This window comes from Venturia canescens, chromosome 6 (assembly GCF_019457755.1).
Source record: "Venturia canescens isolate UGA chromosome 6, ASM1945775v1, whole genome shotgun sequence".
Taxonomy (NCBI): Eukaryota; Metazoa; Arthropoda; class Insecta; order Hymenoptera; family Ichneumonidae; genus Venturia; species Venturia canescens.
In genome coordinates, this window is record NC_057426.1 from 102,947 (window position 1) to 117,876 (window position 14,930).

A 14,930-nucleotide genomic window follows, 5' to 3' on the forward strand; every position below is an offset into this window, starting at 1 on the left:
AATTTATTTTGACATATTGCGTATTCGGTCTTTTTGGAAATTTGGTTTTTCAAAAATTTCAATAAACATATGTACGAGTTGTTTTTGTTTTCGAGATAGAGAAATCATTTGTTTGAAATTTGCGGACGAATATTCAAGAAAAATAATTGTAGTATCGATAAGAGAATCTATATATGTGATTGCGCAATTGTATGAAAATATCGTTCATGTGTTATATATCGATCAGAATAAACTATATTAAATCAATTGGTTTGATATAATTGAGCGATTGATACATTGATTAAACGTTTTAACCGAAACAACGCTCTTTTATTGATTGTTCAAATCTTTACAATCATTTCAATGTAACAATTAAGCAAGTCCTCCTTCCACAAGAACGCACATAAATATAAAAAATGTTTGATTTTTTTTTCTCTTTCATTTACATATCGACAATTCGGAACAATCTTTCAATGCCATTTTTTCGAAATATACCGGTGGCTCACGCAACTTATTGCTATATACTACTATGATAATTCCAGTACGAAGGGTACGAATGAGCTTGAGAAACCTTTTCATTCCAATATAAAACTCTGATATTTATCACTCGAAAAAAAAAAATATATATATATATATGTATATGTATATACCTTCTTCTGTTAATCTCTTTCATATACGTTTACGTACGTTGTATACTACTGTACAGTAAGAATATCCACGCACAAGAATAATCATCATCTCAAAACTACACAATCACAAAGGAGAGTACAACATTTGACACGACGAAACGAGTTGGCAGTATAGTTTGTTTTTTCTTGTAGGGGATTATCCAACTGTAATTTGTTTTTTTTTCTCCTTCGAAAAATGGCTTCTCCTTCTTGAAAATTACTTGGAACCTTATTCTTCGGCAGAATGTATTTCACTCCCGCCCCCGCCGGCATATAGACGGGTATAGCGGATTTCCTGAGAATAGTAGTTGGGAAAATTGTTATTCTTTTTCGAAAATTCCATCCTCCTCAAACGTGTTGATGACATTATTTTGACTAGACTCAAAGCTGATGAAAAATTATTCGAGATTTGATATCACATGTTGTGGAAAAAATCAATCATCAAGTTCTGAAGGCTTTTCCGCCCAATTCCCTGAATATTTGGATATCACAGTAAAATAATCCCTCACAATATTCGCGATTGGCAGTGGTCGCGATTGTAAATCTAAAAATATAAATCGAGATCGATCATATCTCCGTTATGGATATTTTTTTCATGATCCAAACAAACGTTGACGATCTGTAGCAGTGGAGAGACTTGGGTTATTTCGGCAAGATTAGTCAAAGTGTCGCCAATGACTATTTTGAGAATTACATTATTGCTTCGTCGCTTAGTAGCTTTTATTGCGACTTCTAGTGTCGTATTGGTTATCGGGCATCCTGATAGATCGAGCAATTCGAGATTGGGCGCCATTTCGATGAGGCTCGATACTCCGGCGTCTTGGAGAGTAATGCATCGGTGACATTCCAACGTTCGCAAATTGTGCATACCTACAAGTCCCTCGTCCGTTATACTGGTAACGTAACTTATCACGAGATGCTGAAGATTTGGGAGAGTTGCGATACTGGCTAAACCCTCGTTCGTCACGAACTCACAGGCTGCGCAATCGTATCAACATTTTTTTTCAAGAGTATTCTTCAACCGCAATCCATGGCATAAAATTTTACGAAATATTAAATGAATTTGAATTTTTCGATGATTTTCATTGAAAATTTTCTTACCAAAAATATCTAATAGAGAGAGGCGTTTACAGTTGACGGCGAGAAGATGCAACAATTTATTGGTGAGCAAATAATTTCTTCGTATCACCAATGTTTCCAGATTGAAGAGTTGGGCTATTTGTTGGAGAGCAACGGCGGAAACGATTGGAAATTCACCATCCAGTTGTAGGGTGGTCAACGTTGTCTTTGTGCCAATAACATGAAAAGTACTGTTATCGAGACACACGCAAGAACCCAGCGAGAGCGTTCGCAAAGTTTCACACCTTTTCAGAGCCTGGTTTTTCTCATTCGATTGCGAGGAAAAATTTTAAAAAAATTTTTAAATTAAAAAAATTAAAATAAGGTAATTGACATGATGCGCATTGTTTGACTGGAAAAAGGAATGAAAACCAATCTTACCGCGTCCATGTGGCATGGTAAAATGGCAATTCCGTTATGCAGATGAATTTCTTGGATGCTTTCACAAGGCAAGTGTAAAAGACATCTGCCGCTCATGTGATGACTCTTGGTGATTTTTAGTGACTTGAGTTTTTTGTTAACTGCAAATAATTGTGCCAAATCTTTTTCGCAAGGGCCGGTAAGACTCTTCATTACGAACTTTGTGATATTTTTACAGTTCTCTGACAACGAACGTATTCCTGCTTGTGATAAATTGATGTGAGATATGTCGACCGTTTGCAAATTAGGGCAAAATTTTCCAACTATCGTCAATGCGCTTGGACTAAGTATGTGCGGATGCGAGAAATCGATGTGATTCAAAAAATTGCCACACTTGAGTAAAACTTTTCGTAAGGCCGGAGTGTCGACGTATTGTTTTCGCATTCTTGTATTTAGACCCCACGTCAATGATGATAAATCCAATTTTTTAACCGCTCTCCAGGATTTGTGACTAACCGCCTGCCATCGTTTACAAACTGTTGGTAAAAAAAAAAGGTCATGTCAAAATGAAAAAGGTCGAACGTTGATCATAATAATAACATGAACGAATAATGACAAGATGTATTTTCACACGACCGATTACTCTTGGTTGCGCCGATTGAAAATAATTGAGCGGGGCTTGCCTCTTTCCATGCGTATTCTATCCGCGACTGGCAAACACAGAAATATTTCTGTGAGGCAATCGTCGTTGAGAGTATGGATGGGTGCGTCGTCGTTGTTTCCTTCCTCCTGTGGCCTTTCTCCGCCGCCATTATCTTTGTTGGATAAAAACTTTCTACAATTTTCTGGACTGTCCGGTTGATGCCAAGAATCCGCTGGGGATACTCTCAGTAAGCGACAATGCAACTGTATCGTCATAGCGCACGCCGCCTGTCTGGCTCTAAAAACAGAAGAGTAATTTTATTTTTTTTTACAAAGATACGTGTCGCAACAGTTTTTTTAGAGCACGGTTTTATCTCAAAATTCGAATTTAATATCAATGATTTCAATAGAAAAAGTAGAAAACTTGAAAGCACTCTACTCAAGGTGCTAATTAAGGCAATACGTACTTAAGAGCATCGGCAGAGTTGGAAAATGTGACAAACGCAAAATTACTTTTGCCATTGTTTCTCTTGAGATAACAACTTTCTACACTTCCATAGATAGAAAAGATCTTTTCTAGGTCTTTGTTGCTTGTCTGGAAATTGGATCCAACAAACGTGAGTCACAAAAAAATAGTCGCAACACGAATAGACACAATTTATTGCTGGGGAAATTGGTATGCAACAAATACTCACCCGATCTGCAAGATTGCTGATAAACAATTTTCGCACTGGAACTCCTTCATCCGTTTCTTCCAATAAAGTACATAGGTTATAGTGTCCAAGCATGTTGTCCAAGCGAATTGTAAGGATTAGTGAGTTGGGAAGAAGAGTGTGATATTTTAACTTATCCAGAAAGTATTTAACGGAGCTGGAATACCCAAAGCTCCGAGCATGTGCTGTTCATGAATAACCTATAAAAAGGATTATATTTTCAGGTTATCTGAAATTTGTGAAAGATTTGACAGTGATGAGAACATATAATTGAAATGTAATTCTATAGAATCGCGAAGCGGTACACGATGATTTATTTCACCGAACGATAACCCAGCATATGAACGGCTATAAATACACGCACGTATATATACGCATCTTCATATATATTTAATATATATATCGTGATATCTCATCGCGTGTAGCAGTTTCGACGCAGTAGTATCGCGATTTATTGACTCTCTCTTGGACTCTCTTTAGAAAAATTTTCACAATTGCGATCCGTTATCGTCGATATCACTGTGCGTGTGTATATATTATTTATACCTTGTATATTATTTATTGGTGCGATTGATTGAAAAAGCACTTTATTCTCTCTCTCGTTTCGGCTTAAAAGTTGAATGCTTAACGATGACAACGATAAAACGAAATTATAAATTTAAAAAAAACTAGCAACAAGGAAAGAAAGACGAATTATTTTAGGGGATGAGACTCAAACGACGCGTACAGTTCGCGTTGAATCCCTATATAATATGCATCCGCTGATTTCTGCAACGTGCATGTTCTGTGATATTGACTGAGTACTTACTACCAATAAAAAGGCACGTACTCGCAGTACTCCCAGTCAATGTCGGAATACGGCCATAGTACACATCACTTAAACGTACCTCCCACACTGCCGGGGCGGACCGTAGCATAAAAAACGTAATATGGAATTTTACTCAATCCTCGCAGCAGTGAGTAAAATAAAATGGTGGTCGGGTTTACCCACCGCGACAATCTCATACCGAGGCGCTATAACGCACTGCTGACAGCTATCGCCGATAAGCATAACTTATCGTGTTGCGGCGGTGAACAAGTATATATATATATATATATATATATATATATATATATACCGGGTGGACCGGGAGTACGGCGGGGGCAAATACAATCCCTTTGTGTATACGGCTTTACAGCAAAACATATTATATTATCGTGACGCGATTGTCAATGTTCTAGGTCTGAGTTGTACGAACAGTGAAAAACATGTTGATAAAAAAAGCATCAATTTAGTGATACTTTTGAAAATAGTTTCATTAATAAAATTGCAGGAATCATCCCAAAAGCTGTGCAGAAAGTTCATATTCGGGATAAGTTTCAGTTACATAGTTCAAAATTCACGATGACCAGATGATTGCACTTTCGTCTTTAACGCAAACTATAAATACGCATGGGATCCTGACAACGTTGCTTGAAAAAAATACTAGTACATGTACGAGCTAGTGAGATACCGGTATTACCAAATAATTATAACGATGCTCGCGTTCATCAATTCTGTTGCAAAATTGTGCATAGACAAATACAATTCTATGAAAAAAACTGGAAAACCGGATAACAGTGAGTGGACGGTTCTCGCTGGAATAATTTTAAAAAATGCTGACAATGCTATGTCCGTCGTGTCATTGGCCACCGGAACGAAATGCCTCAGTGGCGTTGAACTTACAAACACAAAATTTTACGAGATCGGTGAGAGATTGAGCGATTCACATGCCGAAATTTTGGCTCGACGCGGATTCCTACTATACTTGTACAATCAGCTTGATTTATTGTTCTCTTCGAACAACAACGAAGTTTTCATTATCAATACGAACAAGATTATAGAAATTAGACGCGGTGTATCGTTTCATTTTTTCTGTAGCCAGACTCCTTGCGGGGATTGCTCAATAATACCAATGAATATAACTGAGACTAGCCATCAAAAGGTCCCTACGAAAAAACCAAAATTGGCATCCGAGACGACGTCAATTGAAACGAATTCAACATTGATCGAAGATATTTACCGAACCGGGGCAAAGTGTTTACGAACAGAAACGAAGCAAGACCTCCGTTTATCGGGCAAAGAATATCACGTTACGGGAGCTTTGCGAACTAAACCCGGCCGGGGCGATCCAACTCTAAGCTTGTCGTGCTCGGACAAAATAGCCAAGCGTGTAGCCAAGTACGCAACAAAAATTGTGGATTTGTCGATCGAATTTTTAGCCACCTCTTTTCGATAGAGCCATAAAAAATACCACCTTATTCAATATATATTATAGATGGAATGCGGTTGGTATTCAAGGATCATTGTTGTCGACGTTCGTGCTAGCCCCGATACGACTGAAAACTATCGTGATCGGAGGTGGGTGCCCATTTTCTCAACAAGTCATGGAACGCGGTATTTATAATAGATTCGGTGATGATCTTGCTGGACCAGATATTTTCCAAGCAGACATAAAATTTTCCTGCATGAGAAATTCCGTGCGTTCACGTCCTTGCCCTACAAGTATTGTTTGGTCAGCAGTTCAGAATGGGTATGCTATTTCATTCTGATTTTTTTTTTTCGTTACCATTTTTAATTTCAAAAATTCGCTTGGTCAATGATTACTCTTTATCAGGAACACCCAAATAACGGTTGATGGGCGTAAACAAGGTGCAACGAAAAGTAAAAGAGGTAACGATTTGTTCGTCAGCCGAACAAGTCTTTTGAAAAAATTTCTACAGACCCTCGACAAAAGTCCTTTCGCGAATAATGTTCCGTCGCATCCGAAAAAAATATTTTATTATCATTACAAGCAATGGCGAGGTTGTTCATCGTATCAGAAAGAATGGAAATATTTAAAGGCTACGAGATTCACTGCCTGGCCTGAGAAACCCATGGGGCTACAAAGTTTTTCGCTCTGATGAGAGTTCGTATCGTTAAACAATCTCTTATTTTTTATTTAAAAAAAAAAAAAAAAAAAAATCCATATATATTTATATACAAAAAAAATGAAGAGAGAGTGAAACTTGATTAAAAAGTACGCCGACTTAAATTAGTGTATCCTATGCCAATGCAAGTTAGAAGGACTTGCTCGTGCACGACATCATCGTCCTCGTCATCCTTTGCGGGCTCAAGCTTGAAGACTATTCCAAAGAAATCTCTGAGATCCCGAAGAAACTGAACCCTGTCGAGATAATAAAACAATCGTTGATGCGAAATATCACAAATTGTGATCTCTATATTTAGAGATTTACTTGGATACAGGGAAACGACGCTCACATTGTTGGGGTCAAAGGGCCAACTAGAAGTTTCGACACATCTTTCTTTCCCAATGCCATGAAGAGTGCAGCCATGCTTTGGAACGGCGAATCGACGCAACCGTTCCGGTATATTTCGTCGATAAGCTTGAGAGCTACTTCTCTGCCGAGATCTTCGGGCACACAGGGCAATGAGCCAGACATCATTCGCGGCGAAAAACTGTCACTACCGAAAAATATTCCATTCGTCGTTTCGGCCGTTAGACTTATTCCAAAACCTATCAATGTTTTATTAACAATATAACAACAAGCTGTACGATGTCAGAGAATTTTTATCTGTTTTCAAACGGTCCAAACTTTTATATCATTCCAACTGCGGTACTCTGTTTTGTTCATCGCCGCAATATAAAATGAAATGGAAGAATGACGAAACTGATGAAATAAAATGATATGCTGGGGTAACTTTTTTACGGATTCTCGCGCTTACAGTTGAAACGAGTATAACAATGTTTTTAATGCAATCATCATAATATTGAAATCTTGACCTGGAGATTTGCCGCTTGCTGCTCCACGACAATGATCCGTATGGATATACACATCCGGTAGAAATTTAAGCAAAACTTGTTTGGCAGAATCTACCAATCGATTTGCAATCGCCGGTGAAACTCTTATGCCGCAAGCTATTCCACGTATCCTTTTAACCATGCCGCTGTTCTGTAATTGTATAGTTTTGAGGCTCTTATAGGTAGGACATTTGAAGCGTATTTCTCCACCTCCCAAAGGAGCAGCGCCACGCTTGTGAATCGTAAGCTCAACGTCTGTATCTATCGTCAAAAACTTTTTGAGAACTGGAATTCCGGCTGACTTGACCCTGTCGACGGATGGATCTACGCGACGTCAAAAATAACAAGCAAACTTTTTCAGTCTAAATATCATTTATATTCAAGCAAAATAAAGATTTCAAGTTTTCTCATCAACTTACCTAAACAATTGTTCGTCACTCCTCTCAGTGTAATATCAATCGGCTTTTTGCAAAAAGGCGCAAGAGCCATGACAGCATCCAAATAATAAGTTATGCCTCTTTGCAAACTGCAGTCGTGTTGCAATTCACCCCCGATCAATAATCCCGGGCAATAAAACAAACTGGTTCCGGTTTCATTAAGTTCGATTTTTGTTCCGTTAGTTATTCGATCGAACAACCTAATCAAATTAACCTCGTACTCTGCACCCGATTAAATCCTAATTATGATTGTGTCACGTAAAACTAACAATCGAACTAAAATAAAGTGAAAATTTCTCTAAAATACATTTACGCAATTTGATAATGTCACACGTTTTTCTAACCTCTTAATCCAGGATCATCGTCGTTGGTTCGAATCTCGGTTATCTTTATTGATTTTCCCGACAATGTGGATAGCAATAAACGATATTTCAGGTAATTGCAACCCTCGTATGCTATTACGTTTTTGTTGATTTTTGTCGGCATTTTTCAATGCAAAGTTTTGATGATGTTTACGACAGGGACAGACTGCGCTGCCGCTATAAGAGCTGAGACTGGCTGAGACTGATGTGAGGTTTATCACTTTGATCGCTGCTAACATTGTGGCGCTCCTAGCGGGAATTATTGCAACTATATATTTCGAATAATTTGATTGATAACGAGAGTTGGAATAACATATTATATATATTAACTCTCGCCTTGTGAAATTTCTTTCCTACAAACTCGCAAGACAAAGATTTATTTTGATGAATATATTGAACAAAAAATATGGGTCTTAAGGTGTGATGTATAATTTGCGTGAGTGCGAGAGAAATAGCTGCAAAAAATGGTTGCACGGTTTATATGTATACTCGGATCGACACCCTTGATTTTTTGAGAAAAATAAAAAAGTTATACCTTGTTCTCTGATAAAATGAGAATAGCGTGTAACTCTAATTTTCTTTAAAATATCAATAAAGCTATATATATATACTCGCGGAATAAAACGTTTAGCAGGATTTTTACCGACTGAACAACCGCGATAGACGCGCCGTTTACTACTAAACCGCCAACGGGTACCTTTGTTTTTTTTGTTAGTATATTTCGAGAAGTTGAAAAAGGTTTTTAGCGCGTTCCAAAGTTTCGAAGAAAAAAGTATTAAGATTTTCCAAATCATTCGGTTTTATTCGAACTCTCGCCCTTCATTTTTCTCATTCGACGAAATAATAATAATCCCTTACATAATTATTTCATATTGACCGCGGCGGTGATCGACCGACATATCGCGAATCCTGATGTTTACGAGGTAGGTGCGCGGCAGCAGTGATCTTGTTTATAAGAGTACGGAACTACGGAAGTCAGTATAAATAAGTGAAAAAAATGAGAATTGACAATTGACGATCGCAATCGTTCACTCAATAAGCAGGACATGCACGAATGTGAATGTGTGTCCCCTCGATTACATTTCAATATTATATCTATTGTTATACTATATCTCGATTAATCGTATGCAGTTTTATCTGTGTAAACCGAAAAAATCAAACTCGTATGTATCAACGAAAAGTTCAGGAAAAAATACTTTTGTAATAACTGCTCTTGTATAGAACAACATTCTTCAAAGCTCGCGAGTGCTAAAGGTTCTTTTCAACATATAACCTCTTTATTTCAAGATCGAAGCTTCACAAAAAAAATTGGTTGGTGATTTACAAAACCTAGTCTGTCTCGCTCAGTGCAAATCTATTTCTTGATTTCTCTATCTTTACAAAATGACACTTTTTTGTGTTAACAACAAAAAATAATCGCAATAAGCGCAATTTTTTTTCTTCTCTCTCGTCATTTAGCAGAATACCGAGTTTTTCGTAAAATATTTTTATAATTATTCTGTTTATTCTTGTTTTCCAGGATTTTGGTGGAGATATTATAAATGACAACGAAAGGTTAGTAAAATTCACATCGCGCGAAGCATATACGCGTATAATTGCTACCCAAGAGTCCAAATCTATGATGTCGAGTTGTTATAAGTGCATGTTCAAGGGCAGAAATCATTGTTAAACCATACAAATTTAAAAAAATTCCATGCGAGTTTTGAAATTTGCAGTAATATTCATTGTTTCAACAGATTGAGCGCACACGGTTCTGATAACAATTACATAATAAAACTTTTTTTGTATGGCAGATGCTTTGTGGACAGGTACAACGCTACTTTGAGGAATAACATCAGCACCGAGTGTAAACATGTCAAACAATTCAGAAACCACGACTCGACTAGCAACCGACAGCGAGGACAACTTAACATCAGATGCGACTAACGAGACCATGTATACAGCCCTGTCAAAAGAAGAGTCGATACCTACGATGGAGAATTATGTGGACGAGTCCCAAGCAGTGGTTCTCGCGTCAGACTTGAAAATCTATCAACCAACTTTGGCAGGCGGCGATGCAGCCAAAGAAACGTTGAGTCACGAAAAATGGCCGTGCAATGCGAAATGTGAATTGGAAGTCAAACCAAAAATAGCGGCACTTGAGAAAGAGAGGAGGGAACTGGCTTTAAAGAGCAACGTAGAGAGTCTACAGCAACAAAGATCATTGCGAACGCGTTCAAGAAGAACCAACTCCACTTTCACCAAAGACGCTAACCTGAATGACGCGGAAAACGTGGATCCAGAGCTCGTTCGGACAAAGGACGAACCGATTGTTGATTTTACAGGTAGTTTCGATTTTCCAGATACAAAGCTGTCATTGAAATTGAACGAAACAAGAACTCGCTCATCCAAGGTAAAAAATATTACAACAAAGTTTGCTGATGCTGCGATACTAGCTGAGCGGCACAGGAAAGATAAGGATAAAGTTCCAAATCCTCCTGACGCATCGAAAGTTGTGAACCCCTGCTACAGAGGCTTAAAAAAAGGTGCAACTAAACCATGGGAACTTGACTATGAGAGAAACTCGCGAAGAAGAGAACGCTGGGCCCGATCATTGGATGACGAAGGCGTCGATGAAAAAGCGGAAAAAATGGAACAAAAATATAGCGAAAAACACGGACAGAATATGAAGGGTGCCAAGGGAATAAAATCCAAACAAAGATTGTTAAATCTTGAAGAACAAAACTCTTCCGACAGCTCGCTAATAGACTCTTCAAATGAAAGCCGATCGAGGAGGCAAGAAGAGCAAGACTATTCACAGAGTAAAAAGAGAACCTCCGAAAAGAGTCCGACGAGGAAACGGTTTAAGGAAGAGGAGAGGGAAGCCGGTCCGAGCGGCATTCGGAATCCTGAAAACGATCACCGTCATGAGCTTGACGATGATTTCAGTGACGACGACGTCGACAATGCGTGGGATGTTCTACCCGAATCTCACCAGAACAGCAACTTGTATCGTCGACCTGTCGACACTAAGAAACAACAAATAAATCGGGATAAAACACGTTCCAAAAAAAAACTGACGTACGTAAGATTTTCGTGATATATATTTTTTCATGAAAATGAAGTGAATTTAAAAAATAAACGAATTTGAAGAAATGTACATTCAGATCGATGTGAGATGATTTTTCGATAAATTATGCATAAATAATGTAACAATGCTGTTACTTATATTTCAGGGGATCGAGAGTTCGGATATGGCGTGCCGGTTTGACAGCCGATATGGGAGAGCGAGACCCTCGGTGAGTATTGAGTATTGAGTCAGTAGTGAGTAAACTCACTAGAATTTTGTTACCAGCACAAAGTTTCGGTGAATCGGAATAATTTTATGGCCTGGGTGAATTTCGCGATGCTTAATGCATGAAATTTCAATTCAATTCAATTTCAGTGTGAGGGGCAGCCCATTCAGCATCGATGAACAAGAAATAATGATAAAATATTTGCTTCAAAATGGCAAAGTCCGTTACGCGAAGGGATTAGTTGTATGGAAGCAGCTGATCCATGACGGGGTAAGTTGTGAAATTGGTGAAAACAGCCAACAGATTTATTCATCTCTAGTTCTAATTCCATTTTAAAAATTGCACGTTTTTTTTTTTTTCCAGTTGTTGCCGCATAGGACGCCGCAGTCGTTACACAATCACTTTACAAAAATTATCCTTCCAAAAATTGAAAATTTTAAAAAATTAACTGCCGTTGAGCTGCAAATATTTTTGAATGTAAGGAAAGAGAAAAGACAACGCAAACGATAAAAGTTGAGAAAAATATTTAAAAAAAAGAACTCGACATATATATTTTTTCACATAAAAAGTATTATTTATTCAATTTATTGTTTTTTGTTTTATCCGTCGGTCAAGTACATAACGCCGCGTTTTCATTGCTACTTTGAGTAAGAGTTCTCTAGTCGAGATTCGCCACGAACTCGTGACGAGCAATTACGTATGGCCAATAAATAAGTTTAAGCCTTGTCTGAACGAGCTCTCCTCGAGCTCTCGATTGAAATTCAAAAATAATCAAAGCTTTAAAAACATGAAAAAATATATATTTTTTTTTTTTCTTTTTTAGTCATAAGTTTTTCAATAAAATGTTGAACTCGCTAAAGAGCGCATAAAAACGATTGCGAGAGAGACGTTCAAGACTTTTAACAATACACATCGTGTTGATCGAGAAGAAAGCCCTTGAGAATGGAGAGAGTGGTATAAAATGAAAACGATTGTTCTTAAAAGTGTGGATGTACACGTGGACTCGTAGACGTTCAGCAGTTCGGAAATTGTCCCTATTCAGGTCTTTATTTTGGGGAAACATTTCCATTGAGTACTTCAGTATAGCAGCAATCGATTTTCCTCAGTTTGTTTGTTTTTTTTTTTCATTCAGCGAATATCGATCAGCGAATCGAAGTTTTCACTGTCGCACTGTCTAGACTTGTTTCACTGTCTAGACTTGACGGGAAACTTGAGGTTTCCCGTCAAGTCTAGGACCTAGAGAGAACAAAATTTCATACTGTTTAAAAATAACAAGGTTGAACGTTATTTGCAATAAGAGTTGCGAATCAAATGAAATTTCTCTTAATTTTGGAATCGGTCTGTTTGAATTTTATTAGAGGAGAATTACAATATGTACGTCGATGTCCATCTTTTGCTTACGATTGGAAATAATTGAGCGTTGGAAAGAGATTCGTAATCGTAGTTTTTAGGTGAATAATAAAAAAATGTTATATTTGGTGACGCTTGGCTATTTTCGTGGGAATTGTTGCATAGTATAGGGATGGGTACATCATCGTTGTTTCCTTATCGCCGCGGTCTTTCTCAGCTGCCCTTATTCTTTGTCGGATAAGGATTTTCCAAAATTTTGCAGTCTCCAGTTGCCGACAAGAATCCACCGGGGACATTCTCCATGGGCGGCAATACAACTGTATCGCCATAGCGTAGGCTGCCGGTCCATTTCTGTAAACAGAAGAATAATCTGAAGATTCACGAAAAAATAGAGAATGGATAAATTTTGCCAGAGCATGGAAAGTTTTCGTGTTATATCTCGAAACTTGAATGAAATATCAACGACTGATGGAAAAAGTAGAAGAGCACTCAATTAGTGTAACCATTTGTCGCTGAAAAATTTGATTGCAATAAAAACTTACCAAATCAGCAAGATCGGTATAATGATTGACTTTCGCACTGGAACTCGCTAATGCGTTTCTTTCAACAAAGCACAGGAGTTACGAGGTCCGAGCATCTTGTCACAAGTTGTATGCACACGCCAGTCAGTTGGGAAGAAGAAGAGGAGTGTCAAACCCACGACATGGAAAGAATTTATGAAACCCCTGAAATTTGAGAAAGATTATATAATTGAAATGTCACTCCATAGATTGAATAAATAATTGTGAAAGGATAAAAGAGATTGAGTGATTTCAGTGAAACGTAACCTATAAACGGGCAAATATAAATAGACGCACGTATATACGCATCTGTTTTGTGTATGTATACATAATAAAATCACATACCATCGTAGTTTCGACGCGGTATATACTGTATTCGTGATATCACGAATTACAATTTTTTCACTTTATTGAGATAACTTGTCTCAAATAGCGATCTGTTATCGCAGTTAAAACAGTTAATGCCTGGACCTATATCAATTGTTACCGACCGTTCAAGTTGCATTATGACAGGTCCAGGCATTAATGGAACATACTAGTGTACATCGCGGTGTGGTGTGTGCGTACTGTGTGTGTACATATGGCGGTTGAAGATGAAAAGGAGATCAAGATACACTTTCCTTTGCGCGCATGGTTGATAACTTTTTGGAAAGTCGAAAGTCGAATACTCGCTCTACTCCTCACCAATAACTAACTATACACGGAGGAGCGCCCCGCGGACGGAAGGCGAGAGTAAGGCCTGCTACACACAGTTAATAATATATTGCGCAATATAGGTGATTGCACAATATTATTGAACGTGTAGATGTAGTAGTATTGAAACATTACGCAATCATTGAACAGCAGAAGTTTGAGCTATCTTAAGTTTATGGCGCACTACACACCATACAAACTTATTGTGCAATATTATTATTGACCGTGTGTAGCGGGCTTTGAATTTATGGCGCACTACACACCATACAAACTTATTGTGCAATATTATTGACTGTGTGTAGCAGGCCTTAGCGTAGCGAAGAGCGTGAGCACTCCGAACGCTATGTATTTTATCGTTTGTAGATAGTGTAGATTCTACAGAAATTGAGAAACTGGAGCATAAAATATGACACGCGGAATTCAACTTGATCCTTGGTGACTAAAAAATTTTGTGGGTTATTAATAAATGATAAAATAGGAATTGATGATAAAATTTAATAATCGGAATGGACAAATCGATATAGGAATGATGTGCTTCGGCACTGGAAGTTGATGACCGCCACAAAATTTGTAGACGCGAATATGAGAAAATTGGAGACAAGTACATTTATGTTTTATGTAACCTCGACTGATGAGTGAAACCCGACGTGTTACTCGTGTAGTCCAAAAAATAAATGCTCGATGATTTATAAGAAGTTGTTCGATCTATTCTCTGGAAACTTGCTTCAATAATGAGCAATTCATTACTAAAGGTTATAAAAAAAAACTATTTCAAACGTAATGAATAAAAAAAATGAATCTGTTAAATCTTGGTAATGTATGAAAAACATTTGGTTCAAAGGAACAAAAGGTTGTCAAATAAATGCAAAAGGGACGAGTACATCGGATGACGAATAAACAAAATTTTTAACATAATGGTATGTAAAAAAAATTACGAAACCAACTGTGTTT

At 37.6% G+C, this 14,930-nt stretch overlaps 4 protein-coding genes and 1 long non-coding RNA gene across 15 annotated transcripts; 2 read left to right on the forward strand and 3 right to left on the reverse strand.

Moving 5' to 3' along the window:
• Positions 1-280: 280 nt before the first annotated feature.
• On the reverse strand, positions 281-4,500 carry LOC122412582 (putative RNA-binding protein EEED8.10). 6 transcript variants are annotated; one of them, XM_043422237.1, is made up of 7 exons: positions 4,369-4,500; positions 3,464-3,681; positions 3,236-3,363; positions 2,810-3,066; positions 2,148-2,662; positions 1,749-2,022; positions 281-1,625 (listed from the first exon to the last, which is right to left on the reverse strand). In XM_043422237.1, exons 2-7 carry the CDS (start codon positions 3,554-3,556, stop codon positions 1,192-1,194), a joined length of 1,701 nt encoding a protein of 566 aa, XP_043278172.1. In that variant the 5' UTR covers positions 3,557-3,681; positions 4,369-4,500; the 3' UTR covers positions 281-1,191. The 6 variants fall into 6 exon arrangements, with proteins under 6 accessions (XP_043278172.1, XP_043278173.1, XP_043278174.1 ...); XM_043422238.1 differs by having other exon boundaries at positions 4,311-4,479; XM_043422239.1 differs by having other exon boundaries at positions 1,749-1,932; positions 4,290-4,462.
• A 48-nt stretch (positions 4,501-4,548) lies between these two features.
• Positions 4,549-7,207, forward strand: LOC122412585 (tRNA-specific adenosine deaminase 1-like). Of its 3 annotated transcripts, none has more exons than XM_043422250.1 (4): positions 4,549-5,681; positions 5,779-6,033; positions 6,118-6,173; positions 6,747-7,207. In XM_043422250.1, exons 1-4 carry the CDS (start codon positions 4,954-4,956, stop codon positions 6,785-6,787), a joined length of 1,080 nt encoding a protein of 359 aa, XP_043278185.1. In that variant the 5' UTR covers positions 4,549-4,953; the 3' UTR covers positions 6,788-7,207. The 3 variants fall into 3 exon arrangements, with proteins under 3 accessions (XP_043278185.1, XP_043278183.1, XP_043278184.1); XM_043422248.1 differs by having other exon boundaries at positions 4,549-4,702; positions 4,795-5,681; positions 6,118-7,207; XM_043422249.1 differs by having other exon boundaries at positions 4,549-5,669; positions 6,118-7,207.
• Positions 6,413-8,319, reverse strand: LOC122412586 (probable RNA 3'-terminal phosphate cyclase-like protein). Its single transcript, XM_043422251.1, has 5 exons — positions 8,084-8,319; positions 7,722-7,961; positions 7,285-7,626; positions 6,762-7,017; positions 6,413-6,666 (listed from the first exon to the last, which is right to left on the reverse strand). Exons 1-5 carry the CDS (start codon positions 8,223-8,225, stop codon positions 6,513-6,515), a joined length of 1,134 nt encoding a protein of 377 aa, XP_043278186.1. The 5' UTR covers positions 8,226-8,319; the 3' UTR covers positions 6,413-6,512.
• Positions 8,320-9,059: 740 nt separating this feature from the next.
• Positions 9,060-12,858, forward strand: LOC122412583 (uncharacterized). Of its 4 annotated transcripts, none has more exons than XM_043422242.1 (6): positions 9,060-9,075; positions 9,621-9,655; positions 9,895-11,161; positions 11,317-11,379; positions 11,526-11,646; positions 11,740-12,858. In XM_043422242.1, the coding sequence occupies exons 3-6, from the start codon at positions 9,954-9,956 to the stop codon at positions 11,884-11,886; spliced, it is 1,539 nt and encodes a 512-aa protein (XP_043278177.1). In that variant the 5' UTR covers positions 9,060-9,075; positions 9,621-9,655; positions 9,895-9,953; the 3' UTR covers positions 11,887-12,858. The 4 variants fall into 4 exon arrangements, with proteins under 4 accessions (XP_043278177.1, XP_043278180.1, XP_043278176.1 ...); XM_043422245.1 differs by lacking the exon at positions 9,060-9,075 and adding an exon at positions 9,149-9,264; XM_043422241.1 differs by lacking the exon at positions 9,060-9,075 and adding an exon at positions 9,194-9,412.
• LOC122412587 (uncharacterized) lies at positions 12,704-14,007 on the reverse strand. The gene is made up of 3 exons (XR_006261395.1): positions 13,632-14,007; positions 13,269-13,451; positions 12,704-13,077 (listed from the first exon to the last, which is right to left on the reverse strand). It is a non-coding gene; the product is annotated as an uncharacterized lncRNA (long non-coding RNA).
• Positions 14,008-14,930: the final 923 nt, after the last annotated feature.

What these genes read in the sequence shown, in the direction of transcription:
- LOC122412586 (XM_043422251.1), bottom strand. Translation starts at nt 8,225, where the DNA reads ATGCCGACAAAAATCAACAAAAACGTAATAGCATACGAGGGTTGCAAT. An exon ending in CGATGATCCTGGATTAAGAG is followed by an intron (nt 7,962 to 8,083) that starts GTTAGAAAAACG and finishes AATCGGGTGCAG; the next exon opens with AGTACGAGGTTAATTTGATT. An exon ending in AGCAAGCGGCAAATCTCCAG is followed by an intron (nt 7,018 to 7,284) that starts GTCAAGATTTCA and finishes AAACATTGATAG; the next exon opens with GTTTTGGAATAAGTCTAACG.
- LOC122412585 (XM_043422248.1), top strand. Translation starts at nt 4,954, where the DNA reads ATGTACGAGCTAGTGAGATACCGGTATTACCAAATAATTATAACGATG. An exon ending in ATAGCCAAGCGTGTAGCCAA is followed by an intron (nt 5,682 to 5,778) that starts GTACGCAACAAA and finishes TATATATTATAG; the next exon opens with ATGGAATGCGGTTGGTATTC. An exon ending in TGGTCAGCAGTTCAGAATGG is followed by an intron (nt 6,034 to 6,117) that starts GTATGCTATTTC and finishes ACTCTTTATCAG; the next exon opens with GAACACCCAAATAACGGTTG.
- LOC122412583 (XM_043422242.1), top strand. Translation starts at nt 9,954, where the DNA reads ATGTCAAACAATTCAGAAACCACGACTCGACTAGCAACCGACAGCGAG. An exon ending in ATGGGAGAGCGAGACCCTCG is followed by an intron (nt 11,380 to 11,525) that starts GTGAGTATTGAG and finishes ATTCAATTTCAG; the next exon opens with TGTGAGGGGCAGCCCATTCA. An exon ending in AGCAGCTGATCCATGACGGG is followed by an intron (nt 11,647 to 11,739) that starts GTAAGTTGTGAA and finishes TTTTTTTTCCAG; the next exon opens with TTGTTGCCGCATAGGACGCC.
- LOC122412582 (XM_043422237.1), bottom strand. Translation starts at nt 3,556, where the DNA reads ATGCTTGGACACTATAACCTATGTACTTTATTGGAAGAAACGGATGAA. An exon ending in TCAGCAATCTTGCAGATCGG is followed by an intron (nt 3,364 to 3,463) that starts GTGAGTATTTGT and finishes TCCAATTTCCAG; the next exon opens with ACAAGCAACAAAGACCTAGA. An exon ending in AACTCTGCCGATGCTCTTAA is followed by an intron (nt 3,067 to 3,235) that starts GTACGTATTGCC and finishes TTCTGTTTTTAG; the next exon opens with AGCCAGACAGGCGGCGTGCG.